This window comes from Candoia aspera, chromosome 17 (assembly GCF_035149785.1).
Source record: "Candoia aspera isolate rCanAsp1 chromosome 17, rCanAsp1.hap2, whole genome shotgun sequence".
In the NCBI taxonomy this organism is placed as follows: Eukaryota; Metazoa; Chordata; class Lepidosauria; order Squamata; family Boidae; genus Candoia; species Candoia aspera.
Window position 1 is genome coordinate 3,341,595 of NC_086169.1, and position 22,629 is coordinate 3,364,223.

A 22,629-nucleotide genomic window follows, 5' to 3' on the forward strand; every position below is an offset into this window, starting at 1 on the left:
CTGTTCTGGACTCACCTGCGGGGGACACGCCTGGCCACGCCGCTTCCCCACTGGAGCGCTACGTCGGATTGAATTTTGCCTACGTCGGACCAAATTTTGGCTGGAAAGCTGAACCCAAATCAGGTGACGGGCCAGCGAGCCGTGTCCGAGAGCGAGCAAAGACCCAATTGAATTGGGGGTTAGGGTTTTCCTGGGGCCCGCTTGTAACCCCTAGATTTAAAAGTGTGGGGCCGTGGAGATCAACCCTCCTGCCAGCAATTGGGATGCGTGGAGACATCTCTTAGTAGACCGAAAATGCCTTATTGGACCAAAAATTATGGGTACCGGGATGCAAACTGCAGATTCAGCTCCAGTCTATCCATCTTAATTCTTGAGCTGGGGAAAGAGACCCTTCTGAACATCTTTGACATGTGAGATGCCGAAAACTGGGCTTGTGGATCGTGGGGCGGCGCGCTTTGGGGATCCAAGAGGTTAAAAACATGGGATCTGGCAAATAAGGCTCTTTTCCCACCCTCACCCCTTGAACCCACTACTTTGGGTAGAAATCCTGAACGTCCCACGTGTGGCAAGTTCAAAGCTGGGTTTCATGCCACCTATTAAAGTTCCTTTACTCACCCCCCCTCCCCAAAGTACGACAGGTGCAGAATTTTAAAAAAGAGCCAAAATTTTATGGAGGGATGGATGTTTCCCCTAAGAACAGCCCCAAATGAAATCCCCAGTGAGCCCCAGTGGTGTGTTCTCGGCGCCTTCTCTGTCTGAGTGTAGAATCCCTCCACATTTTGCAGACACGCCCAAGGGTGGCTGGCAGGTTTTCCGATCTGTGGGAGAACTCTGTGCGTTGATTGGGGGTGGATCTCCAACGGGTTGGCCATGTTCTTGGGGAGATCCACTCGGAACCCTTTGGGTTGGCGTTTCCAGCCCTCTTCAAGGCTGTTCCAGCAAAACCCGCCGGAATGGTTCGAAGTCCACGGGGACAGTATCTAATAGAGTGGACAGAGATGAAGGAAGACCACCTTTGAGGCTTCACACTGGAGGCAGAAAACGGGGACATTATACAGATGCCACAAAGGCAGAGCGGGGCGCTGTTCATCTGATTTTTATGGTTTCCCCCAGTGAAGCAATGAAGTTGCTGGATTAAGATCAGACAGAAGGGATTCGTGTCCTCAACAGTGGAAGCTGCTGTGGGCCAGGCCGTGGCTGGTCCACACAACCGCTTGACCCTAAACTCGGGTTTTAACTGAATGACGAGCGCTGCGTTCACGTCGGAGGCCAAATCTGTATTTGGGCTCCACAGAATGGCTGCGTCCCCAGAACACGCTGAATCAGGAGTGACCGGGCTCCATTTTATCCTGTTTTGGGGTCTGTTGTCCGAAGCCAGTCGTTAGGTCTCGGCCTGTCCTACCTTGTAGGGTTGTAGTGGAGGAATCCTAGACTGGAAGGGGTGGAAGGGACCTGGAAGGTCATCCAGTCCAACTGCCTTCCAGTGCAGAAATCCACCACTAAGGTATCCCTGAAAGATGCCCGCCCCCCCAGCCTCTGTTTAACCACCACCTGGCAAGGTGGCGCGACACGGGGCCAGCTGCCCTCTCACCGTTGCACCGATACTGCAGGTTGGACCAGATGATGTTCTCCTGGGAAAAGCAGAAGACGCCGAGGCGCCCGCCCCGCATGGTCGTGTCGATGATGACCCCGGAGTCAGCCACCAGCTGGGGCCCTTCGTAGAGCAGCACCCTGGGATGGCGGGGGGGGGGGAGAGAAACAGAAGTGGGAGGAAAAGAAATGCTTATGACTGAGCGCACGATGGGCGGGAGGCATCCAGGCACGTTTTTCAATCTCTTTTTGGAGAACGACTTTGCAGGGTGCAAAATTCCAGGAATCCGGCTTGCGGGGTGGGGGGGGACACTCAACACTTCCCTTGCTCTGCTTTTCCCTGCCTTCGCCCCTCCCTGTCTCTCCCTTGCTGAGCAAGAAAGGGGGGAAAAAATTCCCAGCCTTGTTCATTCTCTCTTTCTTCCCTGCCCGCCCTCCTTCGACCTTTCCTGCATTGTCCGGCCGCAAAGGGCCAAGCGCATTAGCGCATTCCGAGTGCATGGGATTGCTATGACAACTAAGACAATGACTTGGGGGGCCCTGTCAATGCGTGGCAGTTGGGGGGGGGAAGAGAGCAAAGGGGTGTGTGTGCGTGAGAGAGAGACAGAGGCTGAGCCCAGCCCTCCCTTTCCTCTTTCTTCTTTGCACACCCACCCACACACACACACACACACACACACACACAAACACACACTGTTGACTGTGGGACCAGCCTGTGCTTAAAGAGGGAACATAGTGGGTTTCGTGCCAGCTTGGAAGGAAAAGCTCGGACACTGTTGGCATGAATTCTCTTTCACTTCCTGCTCTGCACAGACAGGAAGGAAGGAAGGAAGGAAGGAAGGAAGGAAGGAAGGAAGGAAGGAAGGAAGGAAGGAAGGAAGGAAGGAAGGAAGGAAGGAAGGAAGGAAGGAAGGAAGGAAGGAAGTCATTTTATTGCCTCTTCAACTTGTGGCTGGGTTTTCATCCATCACAATAAGGCAGGGTTTATTAAATCTACAAGGAAGCCTTAGCCATCAGCTGGGGTTTTCTGGATGCACAAGGAAGCCATCAATTGGGGTTGGAAAACCACAGTGGCCTTGTCTGCACAGGGCGCTAAACCAGAACCAACCTACTGTCTGGGTCTAGCCACTAATTTCATCTCTAAATCAGCTTTTCCTGCACAGGTGATGGCATCACACAGTGACATCATGCTGCATGTGATGTCACATGGTCCCCAAGAACCCTCCTTCGCTGTTTCAGAAGGCTCTAGCAAGCCAGCCAAATCATACAATTTCAAAAAAAAGGGGGGGCAGGAATAGCAGGTTTAAAAAAAAAAAAGCATTCACCCTTTAAAAAAACGGTGGAAAAGAGGTTGCTAAGCCCAGAGAAAAAGCAAAAAGTCGGAGGGCAGAGAAGGACTTCTAAAAATCTCACCCTCTGTGACTTTGGATCAGTCAGTGCTGCTCTGCCTAGCCTACCTCGCAGGGTTGCTGAGAAGATAAGCAGGTTGGTGGCGAGGACCCTGCTTGGTTCTCTCTTGGGGGAAAAACAAGCTGTGCAGTTGGAGCTGCCACGAAACAAGGAAATCCAAACGGGAAACAGAATGTCTCCCAATGCTTCCTACCGGATGTACCCCACTTGGGGTCGGTGCAAAAGACGCCAGCGGTAAGAGGCTTTATCCTTCCAGCCCACGTTGCGGGGGTCCTTCCAAAGCAGCTTCACGTGGCCCGGCGTGGTGCCCGTGTGCCACAAGGCGTTGCGGAGATGTTCGCCGGGGCCCGTTTTGGATTTTACCGCCTGCCCAGATGAGAAAGGGATGACAACGTTGGCATTTGTGGCGTCGGTTTTGCCAAGAGAGAAAAAGCCTTTTTTTTTGCCAAATCTTTCCAACCTTTGAAGATTTGGGACACGTGAGTTAAGATGGGTTTGGATCTGCCAGCAAACTAAGTCCTGTTTCAAATTTCCTTTCTCCTTTTATTGGCTGGCGTGGGCCAGCCTGCTGGTTGGGGTTAGGCAGAACGAGGGCCTGACTTTGGAAAGCATGAAGCCAAAACTACGGTCCTGTTCATATTTATTTCTTACAGGTTTCCAATCTTGATTAATTCCAGGTTTCCACCTTTTTCTCCTTTGCCAAGGGGCTGGTCTTCACAGGTAGACTGCTCTTGCAAAGGGATGCTTCCTTTAGCTCATAGGATGAATGGGTAGCAGTAACGTGTGAAAACAATGGTGGGGGGTGCTTAAGTAGACTTAATGAAGGCTCTGTTAAGCTGGGCCTTGGGCTAAAAGGGGCCGTTCATCTTGGCTTGAAGGGGAGTGACTTCTACAGCAACTGAACATAGCCGCTAGCTAGTGGCGCTGGAGGTTTTAAAGCCAAACAGCTCACAAGCAGAGATGTTATTTCTGGTAGCGGGTAAGGCTAGATGACCTTTGGCGCACCCCCGCCCAGGCCAAGCTGGGCGATATCACTGACCTTGAGCTGCAAGCTCGGTTCAGCCACAGCCCGGAAGGGCGTGGCCTGCCAGTAGGTCTGTTCGGTTTGCTTCCACATGACCACGTAGAAACTGGCGCTGTCTTGGTAGGCAAAGATGAAGCCCGCATAGTCGTCGTCGGTGACGGTGTTGACATGGAAAGTGCCTTCAAAGTCCACCCCGTTGAACGCCGTGTATCCTGCCCCGCGGAGTCAGTGGGTGGGTTAGGGGGTCAGGAATTAAAGGGGATAAAAATTCAGGGGGTCCGGAATCCAAAAAGCTGGAACCATTCTTTACTTTCACTTTCACTTTTGCAGTCAACTAAGGGAACTCATTACAGGTTGTCCTCATTTAGCGACCACAACTGGGACCGGCCACTCGGTCGTTAAGCAAAGTGGTCGCTATGGGAAACCGCAACTCTGCTTACTATATTTCCGCTGCTTTTCTTCACTTTACAGGCCTGCGAGGCGAGGACTGGTTGCAAAGGGACTATTTCATCGCCATCATAACTGCCAATGGCCACTAAGTGAGGCAGTCGCTAAACGAGGACTACCTGTATTTTCTAAGAACTTCTTAGGGATCTATGCCACGAGAGCTCCTTCTCATGCAGTCGAAAGCAAACAAGCTAATATCCGACCTGCCTGACTCTCAGGACCTTTCTCTCACAACAACCTTATAGGGTAGGCCAGGCTTAGAGAATGACTCTGCAGCTCTTGGGTCCAAATCCAGCATTTTAACTTCTGTGCTAAAACTGGCTTCCATGCTGGGGACCCAGGATCTGGCCAGCCTGCTAGTCCAATGGGGCCTTATTAGTCCCATGTTAGTTTGCAAGTTAGCTTAATGTTAGTCAGTTGAGTTCAGGTTTGTTCGATGGGACCTTATTCCTAAGGAAGACAGCTCTGGGATTTGTGGGAACAAGTCCTTGTTCTCTGCCATTTTCGCCTCCCATTTCAGAGCAATTTCCGTATCGTCTGCCAACCACCCACTCCACCTTTGGAAGGATGGCATAGTTGGCACCAATGTGTTTTCTGCTGCAAAAGGGTTGGAAATCCAAAGTCTGCTTACCCACAGCCAAGCCTGGATCACTGTTCATGGTTTGGACAATTTCCATGCCCTGAAAGTAGAGATAAGCAAATGCAACCATCAGAGAGAGAAGGCTTTTAAGGGATCCTATGCCTCTGCTGACATCCGGGCAGTTTCGGAATTGATGGCTAGAAATGCTACGGATGCCAGGCTGATCCTCCAGCTTCCCTCCTTGTACCTGATTGAGGACCACCCAGTTGGGATCAATCTGGGCATCTCCCTCAGGATCCAAGATGACCGTCTGGTACGCCCGGAAGTCGGTCAACGTCACTTCGGAACTCTCCGGGCACACATCCATCAGGTCGGCCACCGTGTCGTTGTCAAAATCCTCCTCGCAGGCGTCCCCCACGCCGTTGCCTGCATGGGTCGATAAGCGCATGCAAACTCGTTAGCCGAAGGAGGGTCCCTAATGGGCACACCTCATTGCGCCTTGATGGGGAAGTGTAATGGGATGTGGGAAAGACCTTGGGAGACGGGGCCCAGAGACGCTGCCAAGGGAACGGTCAGATAAGAGGCGGCTTAGCCCGCAGCTGCATAAGGGGAGGGGAAAGAGGCTCAGAAGGGACCCTCCCTAGTTTCTCAGGCTGTGAAGGAGATGGGGGGAGATTTGTACCTTCAGATTCTGTCAATGTAACCTTACAATAAAGCAGAATTAGTTCGTCTGATTGTGTTTCCTGTCTGGTCTACCTGGGAAGGCTGACATCAATCTTGCAAGTCTGAAAGTACAGTTTTCCTGCCGACTCCTTTACAGCCCGAGGAACCAGGGAGGGTCCCTCCTGAGCCTCTTTCCCCTCCCATTATGCAGCTGCGGGCTAAGCCGCCTCTTATCCGACCGTTCCCTAGACAGCATCTCTTCGCCCCGTCTCCCAAGGCCTTTCCCATGTGCCATCACAGGAAGGCTTCCATCCCAGCATCGCACAACTAAGAGAAGGCAGTGATGCTCTCTGTGAAAAGGTGGAGTTTCAAGATATCTACACTCCCCACAAGGACCGTTACCGTCAACGTCTTTCTGGTTGGGGTTGGCAATCAGGCGGCAGTTGTCGGGACCAGGAGGCAGGTAGTCGGGGATCCCGTCATTGTCATCATCGTTATCACACTCGTCGCCCTTCCCGTCGTTGTCTGAATCCAGCTGCGAGCTGTTGGGAATTTCTGCACAGTTGTCCTTGCTGTCCTGGTGGCCGTCCCCATCGCTGGGGGAGACAAGGGGGAAGCGGCACAAGTGAAATTTACATCAGTGGATCGAGAAACCGTCAAAAGATATACAAGAGGTATCTACGGCAGATTTCCAAGGATGTTCCAGCAGGATGACAGCAGCATCCCTCCTGTTCTTGAAGCTCTTTCCTGGTGTGAAACTGACTACAGACAGTCCTCGCTTAACAACCATTTGTTTAGTGAGGGTTCAGACTTACGACGGTGCTGAAAAAACTGACTTGCAACTGGTCCTCACACTTATGGCCGTTGCAGCATCCCCACACTCACATGATCACAGTTTAGGTGCTTGGCAGCCAGTTCACATTTATAACCATCACAGCCTCCTGTGGTCACGCGATCACCATTTTCAACCTTCCCGGCCAGCTTCCAGCAAGCAAAATCAATGGGGAACCACATGATTTGCTTAACAACCATGTGGTTTGCTTAACGCCATGGTGATTCACTTAACGACCACTGCAAAAAAGGTCGTAAAATCAGGTTGGATTTGCTTAATGACTGCTTTGCTTAGCAACCAAAATTCTGGTCCAATTGTGGTTGTTAAGTGAGGACTACCTGTAGACAGGCTTTTGAAACTGACCAGCCAAGAGCCAAAACTCCAAGAAGACAAGGGGCTTATTTATATGTCCTAAAAAGATGAGTTGGTAGGAAAGGATTTTTAATGACTTCTGTCATAAGAGCAGCAGAAGCAGCCTGGTGTCCTACAGAGGCTTGGGACTACAAATCCCATACTGCTTTATGGAGACTTTATGGAGTATGGGTCACCTCTCAGTTTAGCCTTTTCCTCACCAGTTTTTTTCAATGTTTCCAAGCCCCAGTGTCTGGGCTTCCACCTTTCCTATAACAAGTTGGGATTCCAGCTCAATGCTGGCTTAAGGACCATTAAAATGTTGACCCCTAACCCCAAAGCTAGTTTTATTGTAGCTTTTCATTTGGAGGGGACAGAGTCTGTTCTTAAAACAGGATTTGCATTTTCAAGCATCTGAAATTTGCTTAAAGTTACCTGTCCTCATTCGTGTCGCAAGCATCTCCCACGAGATCACTGTCCACGTCTGTCTGAAAGAGACCGTGATGTCAGGTGAGTAAGCAAGCATCTAGAGTGTGTAAGTTTGGCGCATGGGGGTGAAAATAAAACCAAAGCAATCTTAAAGGAAGGACTGTTAACTTGAATGCTTCTCAGCTTGGATCTGCAAGCAAAAAATACTTAAAATATGAGGATGGTGGGAGGCGTGGTCAGCTAATTCTATTTAGGAACATTTTATTTGGAGTTTTCTTTCTATCCTCCTGTGCCTAACATTTAGCCCACTGCTCACGAGTCTTCACTCCTAAGCACAACTTTGTTTCATTTAGTTAAATTGACGCTCACCTGGGTCATCCAGATTTAAGAAAGCAAGAATATAGCCAGTCTGGTGTAGTGGTTAAGGCACCAGGCGAGAAACCAGGAGGCTGTGAGTTCTAGTCCCGCCTTAGGCACGAAAGCCGGCTGGGTGACCGTGGGCCAGTCCCTCCCTCTCAGCCCAAGAGCCAATCAGGCGTGGTAGGAGAGTTCTAGTCCCGCCTCAGGCCTGAAAGCCAGCTGGGTGACCGTGGGCCAGTCCCTCTCTCTCAGCCCAAGAGCCAATCAGGCGTGGTAGGAGAGTTCTAGTCCCGCCTTTGGCACGAAAGCCGGCTGGGTGACCGTGGGCCAGTCCCTCTCTCTCAGCCCAAGAGCCAATCAGGCGTGGTAGGAGAGTTCTAGTCCCGCCTCAGGCCTGAAAGCCAGCTGGGTGACCGTGGGCCAGTCCCTCTCTCTCAGCCCAAGAGCCAATCAGGCGTGGTAGGAGAGTTCTAGTCCCGCCTCAGGCCTGAAAGCCAGCTGGGTGACCGTGGGCCAGTCCCTCTCTCTCAGCCCAAGAGCCAATCAGGCGTGGTAGGAGAGTTCTAGTCCCGCCTTAGGCATGAAAGCCGGCTGGGTGACCTTGGGCTGGTCCCCCTCTCTCAGCCTAAGAGCCAATCAGGTGTGGTAGGAGAGTTCTAGTCCCGCCTTAGGCACGAAAGCCGGCTGGGTGACCTTGGGCCAGTCCCTCCCTCTCAGCCCAAGAGCCAATCAGGCGTGGTAGGAGAGTTCTAGTCCCGCCTTAGGCACGAAAGCCGGCTGGGAGACTTTGGGCCAGTCCCTCCCTCAGCCCAGCCCACCTCACAGGGTTGTTGTTGTGGGGAAAACAGGAGGAGGAAGGAGGATTAGGTATGTTTGCCACCTTGAGTTATTTATAAAAATAATAAAGGTGGGATGTAGTTCCATAAAACCTGGGGAGCCTCAAATGCCATCCTCTTCCAAACAGATAGGACCAGCTTTGTCATTTGGAAGAGGACGGCTTTTGAGGCTCCCCGGGTTTTTCAGAATTACAATTCCTCAAATCCCCCAATTCCAAGGTGGGTATCAGTCTACCCTTCTCTTGACTCCAGCTCCCTGGATGCTCAAACCTGAGTCGGGTTGCTCATTTCTGGACAGCTGTCACAAGCGTCCCCAACGCCATCTTCGTCACGATCCGTCTGGAGTGGATTGGGCACTTTGGGGCAATTGTCAAGCCCATTGGGGATTCCTAGAGGGGAAACAGGAGTTAGCAAAATTCCCTCTTCAGTTTCACCATGCCCAAGTCTTTTTCGGTATCATCCTCCTTGCTCACAGCAAACGGCACATTTACAAGTCAAAGTTTTAAAACTTTTTCCCAAGGCAATCAAAGTACACCACCCAGAGTCCCTGCTATGAGATGGGCAGCTGTATCAATCGATCAATCAATCAATCAGGTATGTTTAGGGCACACTAATCTGTTTACTCTGTTTGGCTGTCAAAATTAAATCACAAAGAATGGACCTTTTGCTGCCCTTTCGTAACACCCAACATCTGCCACCTGAGACAGTTTGTCTCCTTGGTCCAACAGTAGGGCTGGCCCTGCCGGCTTCAGTGCTCTGACATCACAGAAGCTCATCCAATCAGTGCTCAAGGATTCATAACCAGACAAGTGTTCCTGGCAGGTGTGCTCTCCTCTGGAAAGTAGCAATGCAAGGCTAAATCTCTGGGTGGCCACAAACACGTCCCTTGTACCATTCTGCCCCTGAGCTGTTGAACTCCGCCAGGCCTTACCGTCACCATCAATGTCATTGTCACACTCATCCCCTTCCCCATTCTGGTCTGTGTCCTTTTGATCATTGTTGGGAACATTGGGGCAGTTGTCACAAGCGTCCCCAAATGAATCCGTGTCCGAGTTCTGCTGGTCTTTGTTGGGGAAAAGCCGACAGTTATCCTGTAGAATACGAGGGGGTCTGTTATGGCATGTGGGAATGACCTTAGGAGACAGGGCAAAGAGATGCTGCCTAGCGAATGGTCAGATAAGAGGCGGCTTAGCCCTCAGCTGCATAATGTGCGGGGCAAGAGGCTCAGAAGGGACCCTCCCTCATTTCTCGGGCTGTGAAGGAAGGAGGAAGAATTGTACTTTCAGACTTGCAAGATCTTGTTAACATAGCCTTACAATAAAGTAGAATTAGCTCATCTGTTCGTGTTTCCTGTCTGGTCTACCTGGGAAGGCTGACAAGGTCTGATTAAGTTCTGGCATCCAACGGCCTCATCTGAGCTTGGCCGTTATACCTCTCCCTGATTCTGCCCTCTCTGCCTTAAAATCAATCTAGCCTCGCGGATTCTTTGCCTTGTTTGCAAAGAAGCAGGGGAACATCCTTCCCAACGAAAGCACTATTCTGCAGCCCCCCAACTCTTTTTTTAATTTATGTGGGGGCCTGCGAAGGCCAGAAGCATCCTTGGAAATAGCCAGCTTTCTGTTGATGGGGTAGGGCTGGCTTTGCGGAGGCCCACCCAGCGCACGGGGCTGATATCAGACATTGAGTTCTGGCGCACCTCCACGTTCTTGATCCCGTCGCCGTCTGCATCGTCGTCACACTGGTCTCCAATGCCGTCGTTGTCTGCGTCCTCCTGGCCCGAGTTAGGGGTCAGCCGGCAGTTGTCCTGAAAGAAGTGGGGCAAATATAAGACAACATCTTACCAGTCCTTGAGCTACATCGTTTAAAGCTGCAAGGATATGCTAGAAACATGAGGGTGGAGCTCAAAAGCTTGTCACCAGCCCTGTTAGGATCCTGGTATCTGCACTCGTGCTTCCTAGCTAAGCTTACTTTTAAACTTGGTTAGTTTGGGGAGGCAGCTTCATGTGTCACGCAGATCCAGCTCATCTCATTACCACTCAATGTGCATGTGAGAAAATGGGTTAATTCAGTAACCAAATCTATCCCACTTGTGCAAACGTAGCCTTATGAAAATTACTATTCTTCCTTATAAATAACTCTAAACATAAACTTTACAAATAATTACGATTATTTAGTAAGAAATGATAAATATTATTAGGAGTTTATTAATATTACATTACTATTTATTTAGATGATTCAAAAATGCACATGGCTGCCCATTTAAATCAGTAACTCTGGGCAGCTAACAAGCAGGAAACGGTATGATAAAATCTTCTACCGAAACAAAAAGAAAAATTGAAATTATAACAACGGTAGTGAAAAATATCGACTCTGGTATCATATACACTGATTGCCTGAAGTTTAACAACCCAGCAAATGGGCTGGTTTCCTGCATACGCAAGACCAAGTGCGTATGTTTGAAGGTTTTCCCGGACTAGCGTTTTACCTGTGCGCAATGCTTGTTGTTGTCAATGCAGGGCAATGGCTCGTCTGGATAGCCGTCAATATCGGTGTCCCGTCCGCACACATTTCCGTTCCCGGCCCAACCCACGTTGCACTGGACAGGCAGAGGAAAAAAAACAGCATGTTTTATTAAGGATGCAGGCCACAAATCTGTCAGTAGGCATGCGCAGGATTTGGGTGCAATTGCGGCAGCTCCATCGTAAACCTGAAAGAGGGATGGGCAGTAAGTAGCCCGCAAGCCACAGGGGGCCTTGAGCCTAATTTTAAAAGCTGTTTGCAAGTGATAAAGAGGTCTTCTGTTGCCCCTTTCTCTAGCAGCCTGCCATCCTGGGTGAAGGAAGAGGGAACCAATCTACGAGAATCTCTGTAGCTCAGGGTTGGACTGTGGCGTCACTTGAAGTGTAGACACTTATATTGGGTAGAATATTCGTCAGGATAATGCAAATTAATAAGATTGTTTTTGAATTTGATTAAGGGGCTCATTTACATTGTGATCTAAACGTACTTTAACATTTAATTGGAACTTGTAAATTCAAATTTAAAATTATTTTAAATCAGATGGCTCATATTTTAGGGTTAAGATTAATGTGTATATCTTTATAGAATTGTATCTTGTCCTGGTCAGTGACCGTAATTGAACTGAACTGAACTGTGGGGCCCGTGGTGCTCTCCAAGCTGGGTGGTTGGCTTGCAGGCGTTTCGTTGCCCGACTAGGCAACATCATCAGTGCTGGGGAGGGTGGGGTGTGCTCCCTGTTTGTATACAGCAGCTTGCCCTGCCCGGGTTGGGGAGGGGTAGGTGGGACAGACAGGCAGAAGACCAGCCGAGCGCATCCATGAACAGCAGTTGGGACACGATGAAACCGCCTTGATCTCGCCACACAGGGACAGACTCAACCACAATTTCAGCCAGGAAACGGTCAGCATCCTAGGCCAAGCCACATCCCAAACACCAGGGAATCCCTGGAAGCTTGGCATTCAGACAAATCAATGGACACACAGAGCTAAACCACATTCACACACCCTTCAAAAGAGACAATAAAAAAGCTAAGAAGGGAACAAGAAGACCAGAAGACACCCTCTCCGGCAGCCAACACCCAGCTAAGCAGGGATTAACACCCAATAATCAAGCTGAAAACAATACCCCGATCAAGGAACTGCCAAGGTGACAAACAATCAAACAGACAAATAGAAAACCATGCCCCGATCAAGGAACTACCAAGGAGAACCCCTCCCCACAAATCAGCCCTGGCAGGGCAAGGTACTGCATATAAACAGGGAGCAACCCCCACCCTCACCAGCACTGATGATGTCACCTAGTTGGGTCATGAAACGTCTGCAAGCCAACCACCCAGCTCGGAGAGCAGCAAGGATGCCACAGAAGAGGGAAGAAAGAAGTAGAAAGGGGGTGGGGAGAGAGAATGGGTAGCCCCACCCACTTGGAGCTCTGGAACTGCCCACCGGTGGGAAATGATTCTCCTGGGGAGTGCAGCCCACCAGGAAAAGAACATCTGCTGCTTCTGCCCTCCAAGGTCTGTAAAGGGCTAGAACTGCTAATAGCTAAATGGAGACTCCATGCTTAAGAGCAGTGTACCTTCCCCCTCCCACCCAGCCACCGGCCTTCACACAAGCCTCAGGAAGGAATGGGATTGTGCTCTCGGAGCGGGACGTCCCAGCCTGCCCCAAGAAGATCCTTCGGCTTGGCGAAGTCTTACCGAACAGGAAACATCGCCATTGCGTTCGAAGAGGCAGTATCCGTTGACATCGCAGGGATTGTGGCTGGGGCTTTCACAAGCCTTCTGGGGGGTACAGCTGCCTGGCTCCTTCTCCACAAAGCCGGATTTGCATGGCCCACATCTGAAAGACCCCTAAGGGAAGGAGAGGGGGCGCCAGCGAAATGAGGGAGTGCCAACCCGCCCAGCAACCTGGGCTTCAAACTGGGCACATTTCCCAACATCCCCGTGAACTCGCAGCCTAAATTCTCCCCCAAGTACAGAACAGGAAGAGGAAATCTGGCCTACCTGACCAGGCTGTTAAAAGACCGCCAGGAGTTAATGTGCTTTGAACGGTGGAAAACCCCATAATATATAATTTTGAGTGCTCTAGAAAAATACGCTAGCCCTCTTTTTAAATCTAGCTGTTGACGGTCTTTGCACAGAGCCTTTAACAACGGTGACTATCATTTCACATTTGGCACAAGCCGTTCGAGGATCCCCGGACTGTTCAATCCCATTTTCTTGCTGCATGAATGCCACCAGGACTGACCATTATCAGTCTGGCCTGCCTGAACGACTTCCTGCAGGATGCCTGGAATTGCGTTCCCTTGGGAACTTGTTCCGTGCTGGCCTCCCGCCTTTGTTCAGCCCCCTCCCTGCCTTCCTGGATTGATATCAATCAATACTCACCACCGTGTTGGTGCAAATGGCATTGGGGTCACACCCTCCGTTGTTCCCGTCATTGCATTCATCGATGTCTGTGCAAATCTGGTGGAAACAGGAAATCGCTTAGCCAACTAGGAGTGGGGCAGACTGTATTCGAATCCTGAACCCAAGAGGTTGGCATCCTACTCTTCTGCATGCACCCCCTCACCTAAACCTTGGCTTGAGCCCCCATGAGTTAAAGAAAGGTAAACCTGTTGCCCATCTTGGTTGAAGGAAGGTAAACCTGGTCTTGGGGATGGGGAAGGAAGGAGCAAACCATTAAGGGGGGTCTTTCAGAAGTCCTGAGAAAGAGGGAAATGTAATAAGGTCGACATAACCCTGTCTCAATTTTGTTTGGTATAAGACGAAGTAGAGAGAAAAACCAGACACGGGTTCACAATTCAGTTATTCTACCCTACAAAGAAGCCTTCCTGGAATCTCAACTGCTTCCCTGTCTTGATGTGTCCTACCTCAAAGGGCTGTTGTTTGGGTTGGAAGAAAAAAAATTAAGTTTCTTAAACTTGGAGTTTAAGTTTCTCACCTGTTTGCTGGCTTTGGCGTAATCGGCCCCAACCCCGGTGACAAGATTTCCCTTGTACCCAGGCGGGCATGGCTCACAGTGAAAACCAGGCGCGATGTTGAGGCACTTGGACCCAGGAAAACAGGGGTTGGCGTACAAGCACTGGAATCAGGCAAGAACCGTGGAAAATTAGACCTTGGGATTTTCTCCACCACACTTGTCCCACCCAGTGGCATAGCCTTTCGACTGCTTTTGCTATTAATTTTTTATTTCTTTATTAGTGAAGCAGAACCAACCAAAAAATATGATGCATTGGTGATTATACAGTTTAACACACACACACACACACACACACACCACAGCGATTACAGTAAACTGAATGTAGAGCGAGAATGAAAAAAGGAACTAGGCAAAGGAGGGGGGTTAGTTCAAAACAAGATTAGTTCAGTCCTTAAATCTAGATCCTATGAAATTGCAGTGTTCCATTTTCTCATTTGGAATACAGAAATGAGACACGTGTCTTGAATCCGTTTCTTAACATCAGGAGAAGTTTCTTTCCATCTGCATAAAACAATGTGTATAAAATAATGTAGATAAAATTCTGCAGACGCAATACTCTCTTTTCCAAACCCAAAGCTTGAGAAAGGCCAAGGTGTTTCTAAAATGCCAGATATTTTAGGAGTACAATTCAAAATGTTACACATTTTTCCCAGGACTGTGTTAAGATGAGCTGTACAGGTAGTCCTCGCTTAATGACCATTTGTATAATGATGGTCCAAAGTTACAACGGCCTCAGAAAGAGTGCTTTATGACCTGTACTCACACTTACAACTGTCACAAAATGTCGCACCACTCCCTCAGTCACGTGATCACAATCTGGGCACTTGGCAGCTGGCTCCCATTTACAACCAGTTGCAGTATCCTGCAGTTACATGATCACGATTTGTGACTTTTTCCACTGCTTTCAGGCAAAATACAGCAAAAAACATCCATTGGGGAAGCTGGGTTTGCTTAACAACCAGTGATTCACTTAATAACCATTGTAAAAATGGTCACAAAATCGAGTCCAATCATGTGGTGACTCGACTTACAACTGCAGCGACTTATAACAGAAATTCTGGTCCCGATTGTGATTTTTTTTGTGATTCCGGCAAAAAAGGTCCATTGGGGAAGCTGGATTCGCTTAACAACCCATGTTTTCACTGTTGTAAAAATGATCATAGAATTGGGTCTAGTTGTGTGGTGACTCACTTAACAACTGCACTGCTCAACAACCGGTTTTCCAGTACCTACTGTGGTCGTTATGCCAGGACTACCTGTAATGTAAAATTAAAAGGTGGCTGGACAAGACCAAATCTTATGAGTCAAAGAGCCTTTACCTCGTTGATATCAGCACAGTGGGTGCCGTTCCCTTCAAAACCAGGAGGACAAGGCCCACAACGATAACCCGGATATTCATATGTCTCCATGCAGTCGACGCCGCTGAAACACGGGTTCGGATTGCAACGGGATCGGTGTTCATGAAACCCTGTCGCAGGGCAAATTGGAAGGGAGGGGTCAATTCCCCATACGTTGGGACAGAGGAATTAATAAGCCTAATGGAACACACTGATGATCTGGCAAGTTTCTAGTTCTCAAGAAGCCTTAAGCTAAAATGGAAAGAGCAGAGCCCAAACCAGAGCTGGCTTCCTACAGCAGAATATGGGAGTGCGTCATGAGGGTGAATCCCATCTACTTGCATGGAAAATATAAACCTATTTCACCCCGCACCCCCCCGAGAATTGTCATAACTGTGGACTTTCATTCACGGCCTCCCCCCGTTTGTTTGTATGTCTCTAGTTAGAAAATTCAAGGCCCCAGAGACGGATCTTTCCGGGATAGGAAAAAAACAAACTAAATCAAATGCCCACACAAAGGACAGGAAAGTGCGCTCCATATACGCATTTTATTTATTTATTGAAGTTACCGAATGCACTTTTGCCTTGCCTCGACTTACGGCTAATATATAGCCAAGATGGGGGGTTGAAAGGAATTCCAGGGACATTATGGTGGCAGAATTCACTTGGCCTCTGTTGCAAACAAGCCAGGCATCTCCGTATTTTCCCACCCTTCCCTCCCAACTCACCGCACGCCTGGCATTCCATAATGGTGTTCCGTATTAAAGACATCTCCTTGACCTGGGGGGGGGAAATAATCAATATTTTATCACCTATAAAAGAGTAGTGGGGGCCAGGATGCTATCAAAGCACTGGGGGGGGGGGGGCACCTGGAAGAAAAGAAAAGCTTGCTTGTTTGCAAAGCCCACATTTAACCGGATCTCGTTGGTCTGTTTATTTGTGGATTGAATATTTATTGCTTTATTTATTTTAATCCCGCCTTTATTATTTCTATAAATAACTCAAGGTGGTGAACATACCTAATACTCCTTCCTCCTCCTGTTTTGCTGTGCCAACCAAGCCTATCTGGTTAATCGATTGAGCAATGGATTAACATGCTTGGATGGACACAATCTTTACACCGTACAATCCTTTTTAGCCCCCCTTTCAGTCGGACTGGTACAAACAAATGGTAAACGCTAAGACATGGTAACAGTCCTGCGCTCCCTTTTAAAGGAGGATCTTAAGGTGGCATCCCTAAAATCAGACTTAAAATATAAAGGGAAATCTATAGTCCAGGGCTGCTGGAGAAGACAGCCCTTAACTTTTAAAAAATAAAATAAAACCACACCATTTTCAGCATTCCATTATTTTTACTAGACAGGAGAGTTTGTCTCTTTGACACAAGGCAGTATATCTCTGCTTTTGAAAATATTTGAGCTTCCCAGAGCTGGTTGCTATATTTGATAGATAGATAGATAGATAGATAGATAGATAGATAGATAGATAGATAGATAGATAGATAGAGAGATAGAGAGATAGAGAGAGAGAGAGAGAGAGAGAGAGAGAGAGAGAGATGGATGATAGATAGATAGATAGATAGATAGATAGATAGATAGATAGATAGATGATAGATAGATAGATAGATAGATAGATAGATGATAGATAGATAGATGATAGATAGATAGATGATAGATAGATAGATAGATAGAGATGTTAGATAGATAGAGATATTAGATAGATAGATAGATAGATAGATAGATAGATAGATAGATAGATAGATAGATAGATAGATAGACAGACAAGAGAGACAAGAGAGACAAGAGAGATAGAGATTTCATTCCCCTCCTCCCCAGCTCTTCAAGGTTACAGTCTTAAAACTAGGAAAAACACCTCCTAAAGGCTCAGATGCATGAGTTAATCTTATTCTTTATCTTCAAAAATTCCTGGAGTCAAAAAAGGCATGTTTAAATCCTCCATTTGTTATCTCAATAATTCAGACTCCTTAGTCTGACCTCACCATCCTCCATGCCAACAGGAGGAAAGGGGGTACGTGCCTCTGAATTGAACCTTGGCATTAAAAAAAAAATAGTCTTTGGTCCTAGCACTGAAATATTCCCATGATCTCCAACTTCTCTGGGACTGTACCTGGTCTCTTATGTCTTCCTGAAGTTCCATCAGGATTTGGTTGAAAAGGATCAGCTGCCTTACAAGCGCCTTGGTTTGTTCACCTGTTGCACAAGGAAAAAGGCTGCTGTGGGTTCGGCTTCTGGGCCACGTTCCTGCCAAGGTGAGGATGCCTTCTCTGTTAGCACTTTCCCATGCTCAGGGGCCTCACCGTGCTAAATCCAGACCTTGAAAGCGCTATCTGCAGGAAACGGGGCAGAGACTAAGCAACAGCAGGCCCTGATTCAAACTCACCAAAGAGAGAATTGATCACATTGGATACTGGAAAAGAAAAAAATGAAGGGGGGGGGGGGGGCAGAAGAGATGTGAGAGCGAGATTTAAAAGGATCCAACAACATCAGAAAAAGGACCCCCGTTCGAAGCTGGGTCCCGTCCTCGGTGAGATCCGAGGATAGCTTCCCAAAATGCCGTAAAGCGCACACCCGTTATAGTTTCACACTTCCCTGCCCAAGATGGACCGTGCGGCTAGGAGAATCAAGAACCCTGCTGGTTTTCCAAAATCCTGTGCCAAGGGGGGGCTTTTTCACCTGACTCTTACCCGTGTTCTGCATGGATTCGTCCTCTTGAAAGGGACATTCGCTCAAGGCTCCTGCTCGGCTGAAGGACCCTCCTAGGATCAGTTTCAGCGATTCCACCAAGCCCTGAAATATGGGACAGGAAGAACAGCACCCGTGGGAAGAAATACATCCTGCCTGTGTTTTTTTCCACTGTCCGCACACTAAATGGGAAAAAATCCTGGCATAATCCAGTGAAATCTGGATCATTATTTTGTCTTCTAAACCTACTCATTTATCCTTACGGGGGCTGCACGTTAAAGCTGGAGGAGTCCATTTCAAATATAATTTGACTTTCAGGACAGAGGTTTTAACTTATCTTTTTTCCTACGCACAGCCCTGTCTGGGTTGGTACACCTTGGTCCCCTGAATGTGGGAATGGGGATGGCTGCTTCCCTACCTGCATTCGAAGATAGGCTTTCTGGCCGGTCCTCACTTCTACTGCCTCGTTTTTTTCCTGGTCAACAGCTGCCACTGCGGGCAACCCCGTATTGGAGTCCAGCTGCTTACAGTCCACATAGAGCTCCAGGGAAAGGGTGCTGCCTTTCAGGCCACTGACCCGCAGGAGGATGGTGTGGCTGCGCCCATCGGACAGGTTGGAATTCTGCAGGTTGACCGAGTGCAGCTTCCCGTCCGCACGTAAGTATCGGATGAGGACTGTGTGCGGGGCAAGCGAGAAGAAGAGAAGATGCTAGTGCCATGCCAGGATCCCCTTATGCTTTTCGTTTTCGCTTTCAACGTCCCCTTTTCATTTATTAATTCCCTTTATTAATTCAGTGGATAGGGCCACGCTGTCCTCTGATCATTCAAAGCATTTGCAGGAGGGTTCGAACCATAAACCAATTATGGGGGGAAACAGTAAAACAGCAACTGTGCCAGAGAAGTTAAGCATTTAAACGCGGTCTATTGGGCTGGCGGTTTTACTTCTGAAAGAGAAGAAGCCCTGCCATGGGGATTTTTCAGACTGAGAAGCGGAGGCAGCCACAAAACAGGAGAAATCGACCCAAAGCGCTATCACCACAAGTGAAAATCACCAGCACCTCCCAAGGAAATTCAAATTTGTTCTCAGCCTGAGAAGAGTTGTTGGGAATCAGGCAGCGTACCAATGTGATTAATAGGTAAATAAAAATAAAGGCATAAACTTGTGGGGAGATAGATTTAGGTGATTAGTTGTGACTGAGATAAAAGAAAAGAAGCTGGATTATGACAGAAATTGGAAGATTGATCTCTGCATTACAGGTAGTCCTCACTTAACGACCGTTCATTTAAAGATGGTTCAGAGATACGACGGGACTAAAAGGAGTTACGTATGACCCGCCCTTGAAGTGATATCTGTCACACCACCCTCATGGTCATGTGATCTCGATTTGGGCGCTTGGCAACCAGCTCGCATTTATGACCACTTGCAGCATCCTGAGGTCACGTGATCACAATTTGTGAGCTTCCTAGCCGGCTTCCGACCCAAAAAATCAATTGAAAACAATTGATTTGCTTTACGACCGTCGCAATTTGCTTTATGACCACAGTGGCTCGCTTTACGACTGCTGCAGAAATGGTCATAAAATCGGGTCTGGTCACGTGGTGCCTCGCTTAACGACCGCATTGCTTAGCAACTGAAATTCTGGGCCCTATTGTGGGCGTTAAGTGAGAACTACCTGAAGTTGGCAGTTATCAATCAATCAATCAATCAATCAATCACATCTTTATTACGCTTATAGACCAGCACGGAGTTGGCAATTATAATTAGGCACAGTTGGTACAATTCTGCAGGAATGGGGGAAAAACATCACAGGGACAAAGTCAGAAGCTAGGAAAAGATTAAGGAGACAGAAAAGAAGAACATCCCCAGCATTTCCCATTTAAAATAATCAGGATAACAGGGCAGACGGTGGTCTAGAAATGCTGTTCCGCAGAGTTCCTCAACTTCTTTCCGCTGTCTCTCTCACCTTTATTTGTCTTGCCGACAACGGAGGCTTCAAACCATCGGCTGTTGTCTTTTTTGTAGTAAAGCCCAAACAGCACCCCACCTTGTTTGGGGGGGAGGCGGAAGGTGGATAAAAGATACATATCATGGACAGATAATAGCTCCGCCCGGATTTTGTTGGCAACGTTGGTCATCTGCCGAGGTTCGGAGACCGTCAGGAGGTCAATGACTGAGGGAGGGAAAAAAGAGAGGTCGGCTACAAAGAGAGCCAAGCTTTGCATCCAGCGTTTTTGCAAAGTCGAGAAGAGCAGAGTTGGAAAGGGAACCTAGAGGGCATCCAAACAACCCCCGGTCTGGAGTTTTCCCACTGAAGGATGCAGCTTAAATTCCTACAGCAAAAAGGAACACATCTGCCAAGATGGAAGGGGTCTTAAGGGAAAGGGCAGGACGTTTCCCCAGCAAGAGGACTGTAATTTTTTTTTCATGTTGGGGACCCCCAATAGGCCATATTTTGCATCTCTCCCTTTTGGGGTGCAAGGAAGGAATGCGCCAACACCATCAGAGGGGTGCTGCCGTTTTGGGATTATTGGGATTATTATTCTCCTCTTTCAAGCCCAATCTTGAAGCACAAGAAAGGAAACATTCTCGCAGAAGCTGGATTTTAAGAGCAGAGTTTGGAGAAAGGCTCCAGAATTGGGCCTCTGAGGTTTAAAGTATCCCTTTGAAAGTCTTTTCCAACTCTGAAACCAGCTGGCCACGGACTGATACCAGCCCGGTCTGTTTCTCCTGCCGGAAGTCCACATGAGATGCAATTTTATTTTTCCCCACCAGGGGGTGCCCTCAACAGCTATCCTGCCTGCATTGGAAATTAAAATCCATCTTTGCTGGACCCTTCTCTGCTATTTCTCCAGAAACCATCAAATAAAATTCCCTTTTCTGCTCCCTGGGAAAATCATTATCCCTACCATATTAAAATGCCACTAAGGGAAGATGATTGTTTATATTTTATGGCTGGAACTAGGAGAACGAGGCTGGTAGCCGCTCCAAACAACTTCTACAGTAGGTTGGCCTCTGAAGAATAAAATAATCGCCAGTTGAATAAAGGAGCCAACTCTGAATTATCTCCAGAGCGCATGGATTAGCCTAAGCTTCCGCTAGCCTGTGGCAGGGGATGAAGGATTGTGGAGTTGGTAATCTAACCCAGGCGCCGGGCTGCTGAGTATTAAACACGGGGTTTAACGATGGTCTTTAAATCTTTGGGCGTGGCTGTGGAGACGGTCTAGAACCTCCATGTTCAGAAGCAATCTACCTGTGAGTACCTTTTGCTGTGAGGTAGGAGCTGCGGGGCGGGGGGGGCGGCGGGGGAGGCGATAACGAGAGACCATCGAAAGGGCTTGTGGCATTTTGGAAGACGCCGGATTAAATAAGGACTTGGCCTGCTTCAGCAAGGCTGCCTTGGCATCCTGATGCCAACAGCTCGGCGAGGTCGGAGACGTCTGGCCAGCCGACTTCCCGTTCGGCGCTTGTTTATGAGAATGGATTTAACACGCGGCCTCAGTGGAAACAGACGGGAGCCTCCGGGTCGACCTGCGGTTCCCTCCCGAACTGCAGCGAAGCGAAGCAAAGCAACGCTCCCGGGCGAGGGGGGCTCCCGGGGGAAAATCCCACCTGGACCCAGGGCCCAAGGGGCGGGGGGGCTCGCCCAGAACGGGGGGACAAATGTTGAAGCTGGGAGACAGGCAAGAAGGGGGAGGGGAGGGGAGGAGGGAGGGAGGGAGCGAAAGAAGAGAAGGAAGAGAGAGAGAAAGATGAAGGAAAGGAGGGAGGGAGGGAGGAAGGAAGGAAAAGAAAGGAAAGAGAGAAAGGAAGAAAAAACAGAGGAAGGAAGGGATGAGGGAGGGAGGGAGGGAATCAGAGGCTTCTTTTGACCAGAAGGAAAGGAAAGGAATGGAAGGAAGCAGAGAGAGAGATGGAGAAGGAAAGAAAGGGAAAGAGAAAGGAAGGAAATCAATCAATCTCTGGGAAAGAAAAGAAAAGAAAAGAGAAAAGAAAAGAAATTACAGATGCCCCGCGTTCAAGTTAACGGCCTCCTGGTGGAAGGCAGACGCTTTCCTCGATTATTCCGACCCCCACCCCCCCGCCCCACTTTGCTGGTTTGTTGGCGCGCTTGTTGAGACACCCGCCGCTCTCCGCAGCAGCCTCAGTCTTTCCGCCCGCAAGATGGGGACAGCGAGCCCGGCGGCGGCGGCGGCGGCTTTTCTCCCGAGCCCCCCCACCCCCGACTCCAAAGACCCAACCCAGGCGCGTCGCGCTTTCGCCCCCAGCCCCAGCCCCAGCCAAGGCGGGCGCTCGCCGCTTCTCCGCCGCGCTCCGCTCCTCGGCGGGCCCCGCGGGCGCCCGGATGGACCTCTGGCCTGCAAGCGGAGCCGGAGAACGGGGGCGTTTGCAACCGGGCGCCCCCGGGAGCCGGCGCTCGCCTTACCTTGCAGTTCGCGCCGGGCGGCCTCGGCGGCGGCACCCCAAAGCAACAGGAAGGCGGCAGCGAGGGGGCTCCGGCGGAGGCAGGGCGCCCGCCGCTCCATCGCGGCGCCCGGGGGAGAGGCGGCCGAGCGGGGCCCCCGAGGA

General features: G+C 49.3%; 1 protein-coding gene across 1 annotated transcript; it reads right to left on the reverse strand.

Moving 5' to 3' along the window:
- Positions 1-690: 690 nt before the first annotated feature.
- Positions 691-22,615, reverse strand: THBS3 (thrombospondin 3). Its single transcript, XM_063316788.1, has 23 exons — positions 22,487-22,615; positions 20,027-20,233; positions 18,481-18,737; positions 18,065-18,167; positions 17,761-17,787; positions 17,488-17,570; positions 16,089-16,140; positions 15,343-15,491; positions 13,985-14,125; positions 13,429-13,506; positions 12,739-12,891; positions 11,008-11,118; positions 10,219-10,326; positions 9,454-9,613; positions 8,793-8,911; positions 7,333-7,385; positions 6,117-6,310; positions 5,299-5,477; positions 5,103-5,151; positions 4,040-4,236; positions 3,194-3,366; positions 1,592-1,731; positions 691-980 (listed from the first exon to the last, which is right to left on the reverse strand). Exons 1-23 carry the CDS (start codon positions 22,584-22,586, stop codon positions 925-927), a joined length of 2,889 nt encoding a protein of 962 aa, XP_063172858.1. The 5' UTR covers positions 22,587-22,615; the 3' UTR covers positions 691-924.
- Positions 22,616-22,629: the final 14 nt, after the last annotated feature.

Bases quoted from the DNA above. Each gene is read 5' to 3' on its own strand.
- THBS3 (XM_063316788.1), bottom strand. From the start codon at position 22,586: ATGGAGCGGCGGGCGCCCTGCCTCCGCCGGAGCCCCCTCGCTGCCGCC. The intron at 18,168-18,480 runs GTAGGGAAGCAG...CCCATATTTCAG, and splicing joins AAGCCTATCTTCGAATGCAG to GGCTTGGTGGAATCGCTGAA. The intron at 3,367-4,039 runs GTCAGTGATATC...TCATCTGGGCAG, and splicing joins AACCGAGCTTGCAGCTCAAG to GCGGTAAAATCCAAAACGGG.